This window comes from Lissotriton vulgaris, chromosome 8 (assembly GCF_964263255.1).
Source record: "Lissotriton vulgaris chromosome 8, aLisVul1.2, whole genome shotgun sequence".
NCBI lineage: Eukaryota > Metazoa > Chordata > Amphibia > Caudata > Salamandridae > Lissotriton > Lissotriton vulgaris.
The window spans coordinates 627,714,452-627,726,724 of NC_141696.1; the positions used below are offsets into that span (position 1 = coordinate 627,714,452).

Genomic DNA, 12,273 nt, shown 5'->3' on the forward strand with positions numbered 1-12,273 from the left:
CTCATCATATTTTGACCTGGAGTACAGGCCAAAAGATGACATTTCCAAGAGGGAGCACATGAACTAATATTATAAACATTGCTACAATTTGACGCGTTGTAATCCATACTCCTCGTGCACTCATAACCTAAAGTGGACCGGCATTGAAATTGATACCCTTGCAGAACATTTGCAATGCAAGCCCTATCTCCTGGTTGAGAACCAATAGTTTTACTATTTGTAGGCTTTCCTGTTTTCAGTTTTTATTTGTTGTGAATTCTTGTGGGGTTTTTCCTGTGTTTTAAAACATTCTAATAAACATGGTTGTCGGCGTTTACTCTGTTTTACTCTGTAAAAAGTCATGGGCATGGTGTTTTTCCCATGCTCATAAAAAATCGGCTTTAATTCCTTCCTCCCCTCTTTCATTCCGATTAATTCTTTCTTACTTCTTTCCTGCTACTATTTCTATTCTCTATATGTTTTCCTTGAATTTGCTCTTCCAAGTAACTTTCCATTATTTCTGTCACCTTCCCTGCCTGTCTCGTATCCCTACAGTCAAACTCCTTTCCAGCAGTCTACCCCCACAATATGTCCAAAATGCACATCGATGGCGATATGTTTGCACCCATTAAGATTTTGATTGCAGCAGATGAAAATGTTGATGTTGAGCATTTATTAGCGTTATTCTTTAGACAAATATCAACTGAATGAAGATTTTCTACTAGGTACATAAGATATATATTTTGTGGGGTGGCTAGTTATTGCTAATTAGTGCCACCCTTCCCTGTTCTTTGTCTCACGATCAAGAAAGGACTGTCTAAAACATGTTGTAGTACTATCTGATCTAGGTGAGTTCCTGCTCTATATGGTTACAGGGGAGACAACTGTTAAGGAATTGATATGCAGATTGTTAGCTATACAGCCCTTGGTGACTGCAAACTCTGCTTTTGTGCAACTGAGGTAGTAATGAAACTTCATGAACTGAAGGATTCCTTGGCATATTTGCCTGCTCAATTAACAGCATCAAAACAAACTTATTCTATATTGTTGGCCATGAAAGTGGAATTTGTGTTTATTTGAAGTCCAGCACAAGGACCAGTTGGAATTGATAGACGTTGAATTATACCAAACATGTTGCTCTTTGTTTATATGAAAGCAGTTCAGGGACTACGTTCCTTCCAGGCATGCATATGAGCTGCTTGTGACACTTTACCTTTGTGTCTAAGCAATATTCACTGTTCCATCTTTTCCATCTTGGGGGAAAGAATGAGCACAGCTCAATATGATTCTATTAAATACATCACCATGGTTTGTTCATATGTTTTTTGTCAAGCGTTTGGCTTCCACACCTCATTCGGACATAGTGGCAATAACATTGAAAATTGAACTTGGTGTCCTGGGGTTTTATCATGAATGTGTTCTTCTTCAGTTTACAGGCTCTAAATGGGTGCATGCAGATGGTTCAAAGGTTCAAAATAAGCTTTATTCGATATTCAGAAGAAATATCATATAAGCATACATTATTATAGAAAATTTTAAAAAGCATTATAATGAAAAGACAAGAAACGATTTCAGTTAAAAGAAGTCATCCAATACTCAGTAGGAGGTTAAAAATCACTGATAAGGGAACTATTTAGAAACTACATTTAAAAACAGCAAATTAAAAACAGCAATAATTGTTATCTCCCATATCGATCTAAAGTTTTCCTAGGCCCTTGTGTTCTTGATATCTGGGTGGATGGAAAGCTCGGATAAAAGTCATGTAAGTTCCAGATACGAATTGGGCCATCCCCCTGTTTATACTTGCAGGAACGTAAGTAAGGGGTTGTTTTCCTTTGCTTGAACCTAATTAGGACCAAGTCCCCTGGAATGTCTTTTGGCAAAGTGCCCAACCACCCCACCCTCCTAACACTTAGGATCCCCCCATCTAGGTCAGGTGGCAGAGGTCTATTAGTCTGTAACCAATGCATGGCCTTGTGTAGTAAGTCTTGGCGTGTTTCAACTTTCCCGTGGGTTAGAGGTGGAATCCCGGAGACAACAGTCACATAGGGGGCGGCTTCGGGAGGTAAATTTATTCGTGGCATTCTAATAGGTTCATTTTTCACCTGAGTGTGGTTTGTTTGAGCCAACGATATAGTTTGAGAATGCGCATTCCTGCGGGAGTTCAGATTTGGTTTTTCCCGGACAAGGAGGGGGATCGGAGGGTTTGATGATGCTGGTTTAGTTCCTGGTGGAATATGTGTTTTAACTATCAGTTCAATGTTAGATATCCTATCCCCCAGATCGTTGATTTTTTCCACCAATGGTGAAATTAGGGAGATTAATAAATGCTCGAGCTGGGCCAATAAAGTTGGTTGGGGGGATGATGGGGAGTTTTCCTTTTTTCCATGCTCCATATCCCCCGACACAGAGCTAACATTGGAGTGGTGCTGAGAGGGACTGGGGCATAGTTTAGGAGTTTTGGGTGGCTTTCCGTTGTTGATGGCATCATCGGTCTTTCTTTTGGTGTTCTGCCCACCTGGTAGTGCTATAAGTGGAGATTGGAGTTTATTAACAGACAGAGGTGACATCTGCAGGGTGGCGTAAGCGAGATGTGGGTTGTTGTCTGTGCTTATGGGGGATAAAAGGTCGGGGGTATATTGGGTTCCACACATGGCATTAAGCTCGTCCCAGATAGACATGGTATAATGCTAAATAGCAAACAGTGGGCTAAATAGAGATGGTAAGGGGAATCACAGTACCTCTTTGCTGTAACAGGGTAATAAGGGTGGTGGCCCGTCCCGGCCTCTTTGTGCCTCTGAGGGCCACAGAGGGCCCGCCCTTTGCCCGGGCTTAGCCCGGCGCCGTCCCGCGGGACGGGAGGTGTTCCGCGTTCTTGTGGCGCCTCCAGGCGCAGCGGGAGCGTCACGAGCGCGCCAGGTGCCGGGGCTGCTGGGAACTGTGGTTCCTGGCGCTCACGGAGCGTCCCTGAATTTGTGTCACGTTGGCCGTTTCCCTCACGGCTGGGCTGGCAAAGGGTCCTTCCTGGCTGCTCCCCCCACGGCTCCCTACCGCCACAGGTAAGTGTGCTGAAGTGCCCCCAGGCGCGCTCGGTGCTCCGCGTTCTTGTGGCGCCTCCAGGCGCAGCGGGAGCGTCACGAGCGCGCCAGGTGCCGGGGCTGCTGGGAACTGTGGTTCCTGGCGCTCACGGAGCGTCCCTGAATTTGTGTCACGTTGGCCGTTTCCCTCACGGCTGGGCTGGCAAAGGGTCCTTCCTGGCTGCTCCCCCCGCGGCTCCCTACCGCCACAGGTAAGTGTGCTGAAGTGCCCCCAGGCGCGCTCGGTGCTCCGCGTTCTTGTGGCGCCTCCAGGCGCAGCGGGAGCGTCACGAGCGCGCCAGGTGCCGGGGCTGCTGGGAACTGTGGTTCCTGGCGCTCACGGAGCGTCCCTGAATTTGTGTCACGTTGGCCGTTTCCCTCACGGCTGGGCTGGCAAAGGGTCCTTCCTGGCTGCTCCCCCCGCGGCTCCCTACCGCCACAGGTAAGTGTGCTGAAGTGCATGCAGATGTTTTTGCTCACATTGTGCTGACTGCAGTACATACTTGGAAACATAGAGCAGTGGGTGTTTCTAAGCAGCCCTGTCTGCAACTTACACATTAACTTGTAGAATGTATACATTAATGTATGCAGTGTAGACAGCTTGGCTTCTGCAAAACTAGAGTATGGGCCACTTATGGACCTGAACTTGGTAGCTGACAACAACATCCTAGACCCTTCCCTGTCCGGATTCTGATGGAACAACAGCACCCAGACATCCCTCATCGCCGCTACAGATGACATCGGGCTCCAACTAGACAACGGCGAAATATCACCCCTCATCCTCCTGGACCTGTCAGCCACCTTCGACACGGTCTGCCACAGCACACTAAAGTCACGCCTTCAAGAAGCCGGAATCCAGGAGAAGGCCCTGGACTGGACCTCATCCTTCCTCTCTGGCAGAACCCAGAACGTCCGCCTCCCACCCTTCAGTTCCGAAGCCAACAACATCATCTGCGGTGTACCCAAGGGTTCATCCCTCAGCACAACGCTGTTCAACGTCTACATGGCCCCCCTCGCACACGTCGCCCGCCAGCACAACCTCAACATCATCTCCTACACCGACGACACCCAGCTCATCCTCTCCCTCACCAAGGACCCGCACACCGCCAAAACCAACCTCCACCAGGGACTGAAGTCCGTCACCGAATGCATGAGGAGCAGCCGATTGAAGCTGAACTCGGACACGACAGAGGTCCTCATCCTCGGTCCCACCCCCTCAGCCTGGGACGACTCCTGGTGGCCGACCACGCTTGGAACAGCACCGACACCCACCGACCATGCACGCAACCTAGGAATCATCCTCGATTCCTCTCCATGTCGAAACAGGTCAGCGCCGTCTCCTCCTCCTGCTACAACACCCTTCACATGCTCTGCAGGATCTACAAGTGGATCCCTACCGACACAAGAAGAACGGTGACACAAGCCCTCGTCAGCAGCAGGCTGGACTATTGCAACGCACTCTATGCAGGAATCCCGGCCAAACACCTGCGACGACTGCAACGCATCCAAAACGCCTCTGCTCGACTTAACCTCAACGTCCCTCGCCGCAGCCACATCACCCCCTACCCGAGAGATCTACACTGGCTCCCCGTCGACAAGAGGATCACCTTCAAGCTACTCACCCACGCACATAAGGCACTCTACAACACCAGACCAGCCTACCTCAACAGCAGACTCAGCTCAGCTTCTACACTCCCGCCAGCCTCGCCCTCACCACTGTCCCCCGCATCCAACAAATGACCTCCGGCGGCAGATCCTTCTCCTTTCTCGCGGCCAAAACCTTGAACACCTTCCCTTCCCACCTACGGCAGACCCAAGACCTGCTCATCTTCAGAAAACTCCTCAAGACCTGGCTCTTAGAGCAGTAGCGGCAAACCCCCACATCCCGTCCCCTCAGGGCCTTGAGACCCTTACGGGTAAGTAGTGCGCTTTATAAGTAAATTGATTGATTGATTGACTGAAGATGTTCACAATATGGTTATTGTCCTTCTGTATAAGGGGATGCAACTTCTTTATAGGTATGCTAGTTGAACATAGTCATGTAGTTCTAAGAGCAGGACGGTTAGGTACAGCTCTTTAAGAGTGGACATTAATTCTAGAGACCCTGTGATCTTTATTTTCACAATTAATATATCTGTGTTTCAAAAAGGAGAGCTCCAACCCACTCTCATTGAAGGAGGATATCATGGCGGTGCTTCTTTCCCTTGACTGAGACCCTACTCATAGTTTAATTGTGAACCTGCAATAGGTACAGTGAGCTGAACCCATATGAGGTGAGCTGTGCTCCAAATGTGAATGGGGATATAGATCCATTGAGTCCAGGAACCTTGCAGCGTGTCAGAAGAGCATCTTAAGTGGCTATGACCCAAGAGGGTAATGGTGGGAGCATTCATCACAGAACACTGCTTAGAGGCAGAGCCTGTAATTCTGCAGCTTTGTTACTAGAAGGTGTCAAAGCACCTGAAGGGCATCAAAATCCGATGTGGTTTTTACTGATAAAGAACTATTCCCTTTGGTAGTGTTTTATCAGTTAAAATCTGTTTAACTGAAAACTAGGAGCTCTAACTATTTGTATCTGTCACAAAAGAGGAGTATGAACTCCAAGCCCAGAATTTTACCTGCGTTTGTGTTTTACTCATAATATCACTAGTTTCTAGATACTGATACTAAATGCATGCTTTCAAACATCATTACAAAGTTAAACCTATTCTTCCTCCATTTGAACTGCTTGACTTTTTTTTTTATCAGGAACTTTAACCAATGAAAATCAAGGGCCATGGAAGACGATGAAGCTGGGCTTGAGCTGCAGCCTCATCAGCCTAGTGCCTACTTTGCTGCAGCAGGTGAGAACTTGATCACATTTATTAAAACATTGTTCTGTTTATTTGAAACCAAAATGCATGGAATTTCATTCTCAGTTATAGGCAATGTTAGTTTGTTATTGTTATTAGTAGAAAATGTTATTTAAGTATGCTGTGATTTCGATGTGCTTTCAAGGAGACAGTAATTTATTTTTGGTCTCTTGCTTCCACAATGACTTAGTGGTTTCAGAGTAGTTTCTGTCATATTACATTACATATGAACAAGAATGACAGATCAAATTTTACAGAGGCATAATACATACTCGGGGAGTCCATGAAGTGTGAGTTGTGTCCTCAGGGTACCCTCTCTAGTGCTCACCACATGGCGCTTAGTGGCCAAGTGTCTGAATACTTTCATTGCTGTTTCAAGTATGTTAGAGAGGTGACTGGGTAGTCTCTTGTCCATTGGGGACTAGGAGATATATTAAAGCTGTCCCTCTAGCTAGTAGTGCACCGCTGTGTTATGGCTTCTGCCACATTACCTAACTGTGGAGTAGACATGTGATAATGTGATGCCATGAGAAGGTGTTAGTTGCTGCAGTGGTTATCTGCTTGATGCAGCTTCACTTTTGCAGTTCCATCCAGAAACTCGCACATAACTGATAAGAGCCAGGTAGTGCAAAAAAAAACAACAATGGTGCCCTACTGTTACTACTGCACTGACCATCTTGCACATTAACCCATTCCAGCTCCCCCTCCTCCTCACCTCCCAAACACAAAGACAGGGAAACGTCAACCCTTGCATCTCATTCTGGTGCACTCCCCTGATTTTTAGGTATCGTCTTCGCAGCACGCATGCGCTGCAAAGGAGACCTTTAGCCATCGTTCAGCTCTTTTTCGAAGCACATACTCGTGCTTGTGGCGGCATACACCTTGCGGGTGCATGCAGGGGCCACGTCGGAAATGAAGTGCGCTGTGCTTATGTAGGCGCCTCCCCAGTGTGTTGAATGCAATTCTTTATTTTCCGTACCAGCAGCGCAAATACGGATCGAGCGCCTGTCAGTCAGTTTTTGATGGAACTTTTTTGACCATTTTGTCAAATTCGACCAGTGTGCCTTTTTCTACCTGTTTTTTTGGACTATGTCCCCGAAGAAACTGGCTGGTTTCAAGCTTTAGACACCCCCACGGTCTGTCTGTGGTGCCTGGAATGGGACCAAGACTCTACAGCCTGCACAAATTGCAGGACCATGAATTTGAAGGCCATTTTGGAGCAGACCATGAAGCTTTTGGCCGCTCACCATTTGACTCCTCACGGTTCCAGGTCACAATCGTGACAGAAGGTCTGGGACCACTCTCGCAGTCACTTACCCTGGTGATCTTCACAATCCCGGACTTCGTCAGGTAAGTCCCACAAGAAGAAGACGAAACACTCTTCGACTTTTCTGCGTCAATCCTATTCACCAGATGATGGGCAGGAACAGTGCCACAAATTCAAGCCCCACTCCCAGGTTGTCCCCGTAGATACTGTACCTCAAGCTGGGTCTGCTCAGTGCTTCCTGACTTTCTGACTTTCTGAGAGCAGGAGTGACCCCCATCCAAATTCAAGAATAATATGAGGCCATAAGCCTCAATTTGGGTGGACACCCCCTTTCGGAGTGCCTTTAGGTCCCTTGGGTTTCAGAGGGACTCCGACTGGGGCTCTGCCAGTGGGTCCGCTCTGTCAGTTTGGCTCACAGGATTTGTTGGTGGATCAGGATTGGCCCCTGCCATGACCTCCGAAGGGGACTGTTCCAGTGGCGCTGTTCCTGGCAACTTCGGACCCATTGTGATTTCCGACTCCAATGGAGAGCCAGACTGGCATTGCAAGACGTAGATTCTGGTACCAACCAGGCCCGAACAGCCTCAACTGGAGATCGAGCCCTCTTTCACAGAAGGGCACTTTAAGGAACTCGAATGGAAGGAATTTGAGGATACCTATGACTATTCTGACCCCCTAACCGAGTCCATGGCTGACAACAGCTTGTATGAGGACCTGGCTCATGCCAGTGGTCTGGACACCTCGCCAGACAGTGGCCTCCTATCTTCCCACAGTGGCTACAGAGAAGGGGGGCTTCTTTTGCAATGGTAGTCCAGAGGGCTGCTGAGGTCCTGGACCTTCAGCTGCCCATGGTTGAGGTCATAACCAATGTCTTGACAGTGGTGTTTCAGTCTAAGTGTATCCCCTTCAGAAACCATACTCTCCTTTAATGAAACACTCTCTGATATTTTGCTCGGGCCTGGGGCTAGCCCTGCACTGGCGCTCCTAAGAACAGGACTATCTCCCACTGCCATTGCTTCGTACACGTGGATCCAGTCTTCCTCTACTAGCATCCCACCCCTAAGAACCTGGTGGTCCAGGCCACCACCTCAAAAAAAACTGGGAAGGGGTGGGGGGGTCCCTAGGGGGGGTCCCTACCACACCACCGGATAGGGAATGCAAGAGGATGGATACCGTTGGAGAGAGGATTTTCTCTTCAACCAGTCTAGCACTGCAGTCTTTGAACACCAAGGGCTTATTGGGATGTTACCCCCATACTGTGTGCAATGCAGTTGCACAAGTTCTGCTTATGGTCTTGGAGGAGGCCAGAGTCAGACTCTCCAAAACCGAATGGAGAGGTGCGGCAAAGTAGACCATCCGATATGGATTGAATATGACAGACCCGCTGACGGGGTCAATGCTTCCACTGTGGCGCTCCGACGTCCTGCCTGGCTGAGGAATACTGGCTTTTCGGGAGATGTCCAGACATCGCTGATGGGCATGCCCTTCGATGGGACTCTCCTTTTTGGCAACAAGGCAAATTTGACACTAGAGCATTTTAAATACAGCAGGGCTGCCACTATGTCGATGGGGCTTAGCTGGATCCAGTTGCAGCTGCATTCCGCCCCTTCTGTGAAGTAGGGGCTATCAGTTGCATCCCTTTTGAACTATCCACTATAGTCAGCAAGCACCAAAGTCCTTTTGTGGTTGCTTTTCCTACAAGCCACGTGGGAACCAGAGGTCGGCCCAATTTCCCTCTTCACTCCACCACCCAGCAGCTGCAACCTCAAAACCTCTTTATTTTGGCCTCATACCATCATGAGAAACTGGTTGGTGACAGGATTTGGCACCCCCTGTCCCAGTGGAGGGAAATCACTTTGGGCAAATGGGTGTTTCAGATTGTCTAGAGGGGTTACACCCTACCTTTCCAACAAACACTGCCACCTTTGTCACCGTCCCCCGATAGTCTGACAGAGGACCTTCTTTTGATCTTGCGACAGGAAATGCAGGCTCTTTCAGTGGTACAGCAGAAGTAGGTCTTGGTTGCTACTCCCTCTACTTTCTGGTGCTGATAAAGGATGGAGACCCTCGTCCTTTCCTAGAACTGCACCTTCTCAACTTTTTCCTGAAAAATTCAATATGCTCACCTTGCCTTTTGTGTTGTCTGCCCTCGACTCTGTAGACTGGATGGTAGCATTGGGCTTGCAAGATGCCTACTTCAATATCCCTGCCCTATCTACCACCAGGTGTTACCTACGGTTCACAGTAGGCTAAGGGAATTATCAGTTTGCTGTGCTCCCTTTTGCCTTACCAGTGCCCCTTGGGTGTTCACCAAGGCAATGGCAGTGGGTGCAGCACATCTGTGGAGGTGGGGGTTCCAGTCTTCTCCTACCTTAACGACTGGCAGTTGAAGGCAAGCTCACTCCAAGCAGTCGTCTCCTACCCTCCAAATCACGGCGGGCCTCCTGCGCTCACTGGGGTTCACTGTCAGCATGCCAAAGTCGCACTTGTTCCCTCTCAGACGCTCCCTTTTATCGATGCTATTCTCAATACAGTACAGTTTCGGACTTATCCTGTTTTCAGGACAGCGAGTACAGAATATTCAGGCTATGATTCTGATGTTTCAGTCTCTAAACTCGATATCACTGAGACTGACACTGAGGCTGCTGTGTCTCATTGCCTACTGCATCCTGCTGGTGAAGCATACCCTTTGACATATGCAGGCTCTTCAGTGGGATCTGATGTCCAAGTGTCTGCAGCATCAAGGGACTCTGTGACCTGGTCCAGATATCGAAGGGACTTGCAAAATATTTGCAGTGGTGGCTCATGGACTGCGATTGGGTCAGCTGCCGACCCCTCTTCTTTCCCCACTCTAAGCTTACCTAGAGACAGATGTCACTCCTGGGTTGAGGAGGTTATCCGAGAGAGGTGGAGATCGGAGGTGGAGATTGGAGGATTCTGATCTCCGACTGAGTCAAAGCTCCCCATCAACCTGTTGGAACTGAGTGTTTTTTTGCTTGGCATTAAAAAGCCTTTTTTCCTTCAATCAACAGAACGCTAGTTCAGGTGTTCAGGGACAACACCACTGGCATATGCTATTGTAACAAGCAGGACTGGGTGCGATCATGGACCTTGTGTCAGGAGGCCCTGTTTCTTTGTACATGGCTGGAACGTCAGGGCATTTTCCTGGTGGTTCAACATCTAGCAGGCTCACTGAACCAGAGCAGACGCACTCAGCCGTTGATGCCTCGCAGATCACGAATAGTGTCTCCTACTGGAGTGGTGCATGGTCTCTTCACAGATTGGGGAGAACCTTGGTTATATCTATTTGCCACCTCTGAGAACGCGCTATGTCAGATGTCTGAGCACTGGAGTTTCCATGGGGCCTCTTGCTGGTAGAAGCATTTCGTCTCAAGTGGAGCTCAGGCCTTGTGTACACCCTTCGGCCAATACCCTCCTGCCCTCCTTGTTTAAGTCACCATTGTGACTCTTTTCTTGAAAGGTTTGCAGTATATGTTCCCCCATGCTATTCATTATTCTGCAATGGGCTCTTAATTTAGTTCTCACCTTTCTCATGTGCTCACTATTTGAGCCTATGCACAGACACCCTCTGAGGCTGCTGACCATCTTACAAGTATAACTTTCCATTGGGACAAGATGGGAAAATGGAGTTTAGGCTCTCTGAACACAGAATTTAATAACTTATCTTTTTTAGGTCTCGCTGATCCAGCGCGCATGCGCTGTCAGCGAGACATTTAATAAGCCGCTTTTGGAAGTGCTTCCAAAGCGGCGACCAGCTTACCTTCACGCGCACAAGCACGCGCGCGACGTGCACAGCACTTTTTATCATCGCGCGCACAACTCGGGGTTTTTTTTAAATTTAATTTTGCGGCCCGGCCGCGCGGCCAATGCTGGTTACTTTTACTTTAATCTTGTTTCTATAAATCTGTTAAAAAGGCACCAGCGTAACGCAAACAATTATGCCTCAAATCTCATCACGTCTTTAAATACAAAAGGCCGCGGATTTGTGTAAACATGGGTTTTTCTATTGTCTTTAGTTCGGTTTTGATGTTTCGGCACGTTCTCTATAAAAAGCTACTGCCGAGCTGCAGTCTGGTCTGCTGACATGGTGGCTCGCTAGGAGCTGAAGACATAAACCGTTTATTTCTATTGCATCTCAGAGCGCAACCCTGCCCGACACCGAGCAACCCCCCAGTGTTCCAGTTCTGCTGGAAGGCGCAGCGAGGAGGCATCGTTAAAATAAATACCAAGGCGGGCGTTATTTACAGCCCAAGGCCAACGTGCCAAACGGGCATCAGGAAATATTTACGCAGGCATTACAATTTGTCTGTCAAGATTTCTTAAAGGGGAAGGGTGGCATGCTTACTCAATAAGGAGCCACTGGGCCCCTTTCCCGCAACAAACCATGCTCCGCAGCATTAAAACATCCCTCATCGTCTGCAAGTTTAACACCTACTAACTTATGCATGCAGCGCCGCTGCAGATGAATATATATTTTGCTTCATAGAAACAGCTGAGACATTTTCTTTCCATGCACAGTGTGAAATGTGCCAGGGGAAACGTGAAATGTCTGCTGCAATGTGCTTAGTGCTTCCACTCGTTGTTTTGTTTGGAGCAGTAATTGGGGACTGCTGTGCATTTTATCTGAAGGTGCGCTCTCTCAGCCACCCTCCCTCCTTGAGACGCTAGGTTTGGGAATGATGCCCCTGCAGCAGGCGGGTGGGAGGTTAAAGTGCACCGCTTGCAGCAAAGAGATGAAAACAATACATAGCAAGCTATTTGTTTTGCTAGATTGTCTTTTCTGTACAGTAGGTTGAAGTTACTGTGCATCCCCAGATTTGACAGTGCATGCTTGTTTGCTTTTCCAAATGCTGATAAACTATGTGTGTTTGCAGTGATAGCGAGTAGCCGATTAATCGTAACCTTGCCTGCTGGATCCCCATTAGCGCACTCGTGTTCTGTAGCGCATGCAGTGCAGTGTGATGTGTGAGCATTGGTTCCGAGCGTCTGCAGTGCACGCAAGGTTGAGTAGAACACAGCTCTGTTCTCAAGTGCATTGCTGTCTCTGCTGCCATAGGTTTGCCCTGCAGCCTCGTTA

The 12,273-nt window shown here is 48.4% G+C and overlaps 1 protein-coding gene across 2 annotated transcripts in view; it reads left to right on the top strand.

Moving 5' to 3' along the window:
* Positions 1-12,273, top strand: part of ZFX (zinc finger protein X-linked) — a 606,526-nt gene that overhangs the window by 67,870 nt on the left and 526,383 nt on the right. For both annotated transcript variants that reach the window (XM_086934509.1, XM_086934510.1), the window contains exon 2: positions 5,805-5,899. In XM_086934509.1, the coding sequence (XP_086790635.1) occupies positions 5,833-5,899 (67 nt within the window). In that variant the 5' untranslated portion in view covers positions 5,805-5,832. The remainder of the gene's footprint in view (positions 1-5,804; positions 5,900-12,273) is intronic.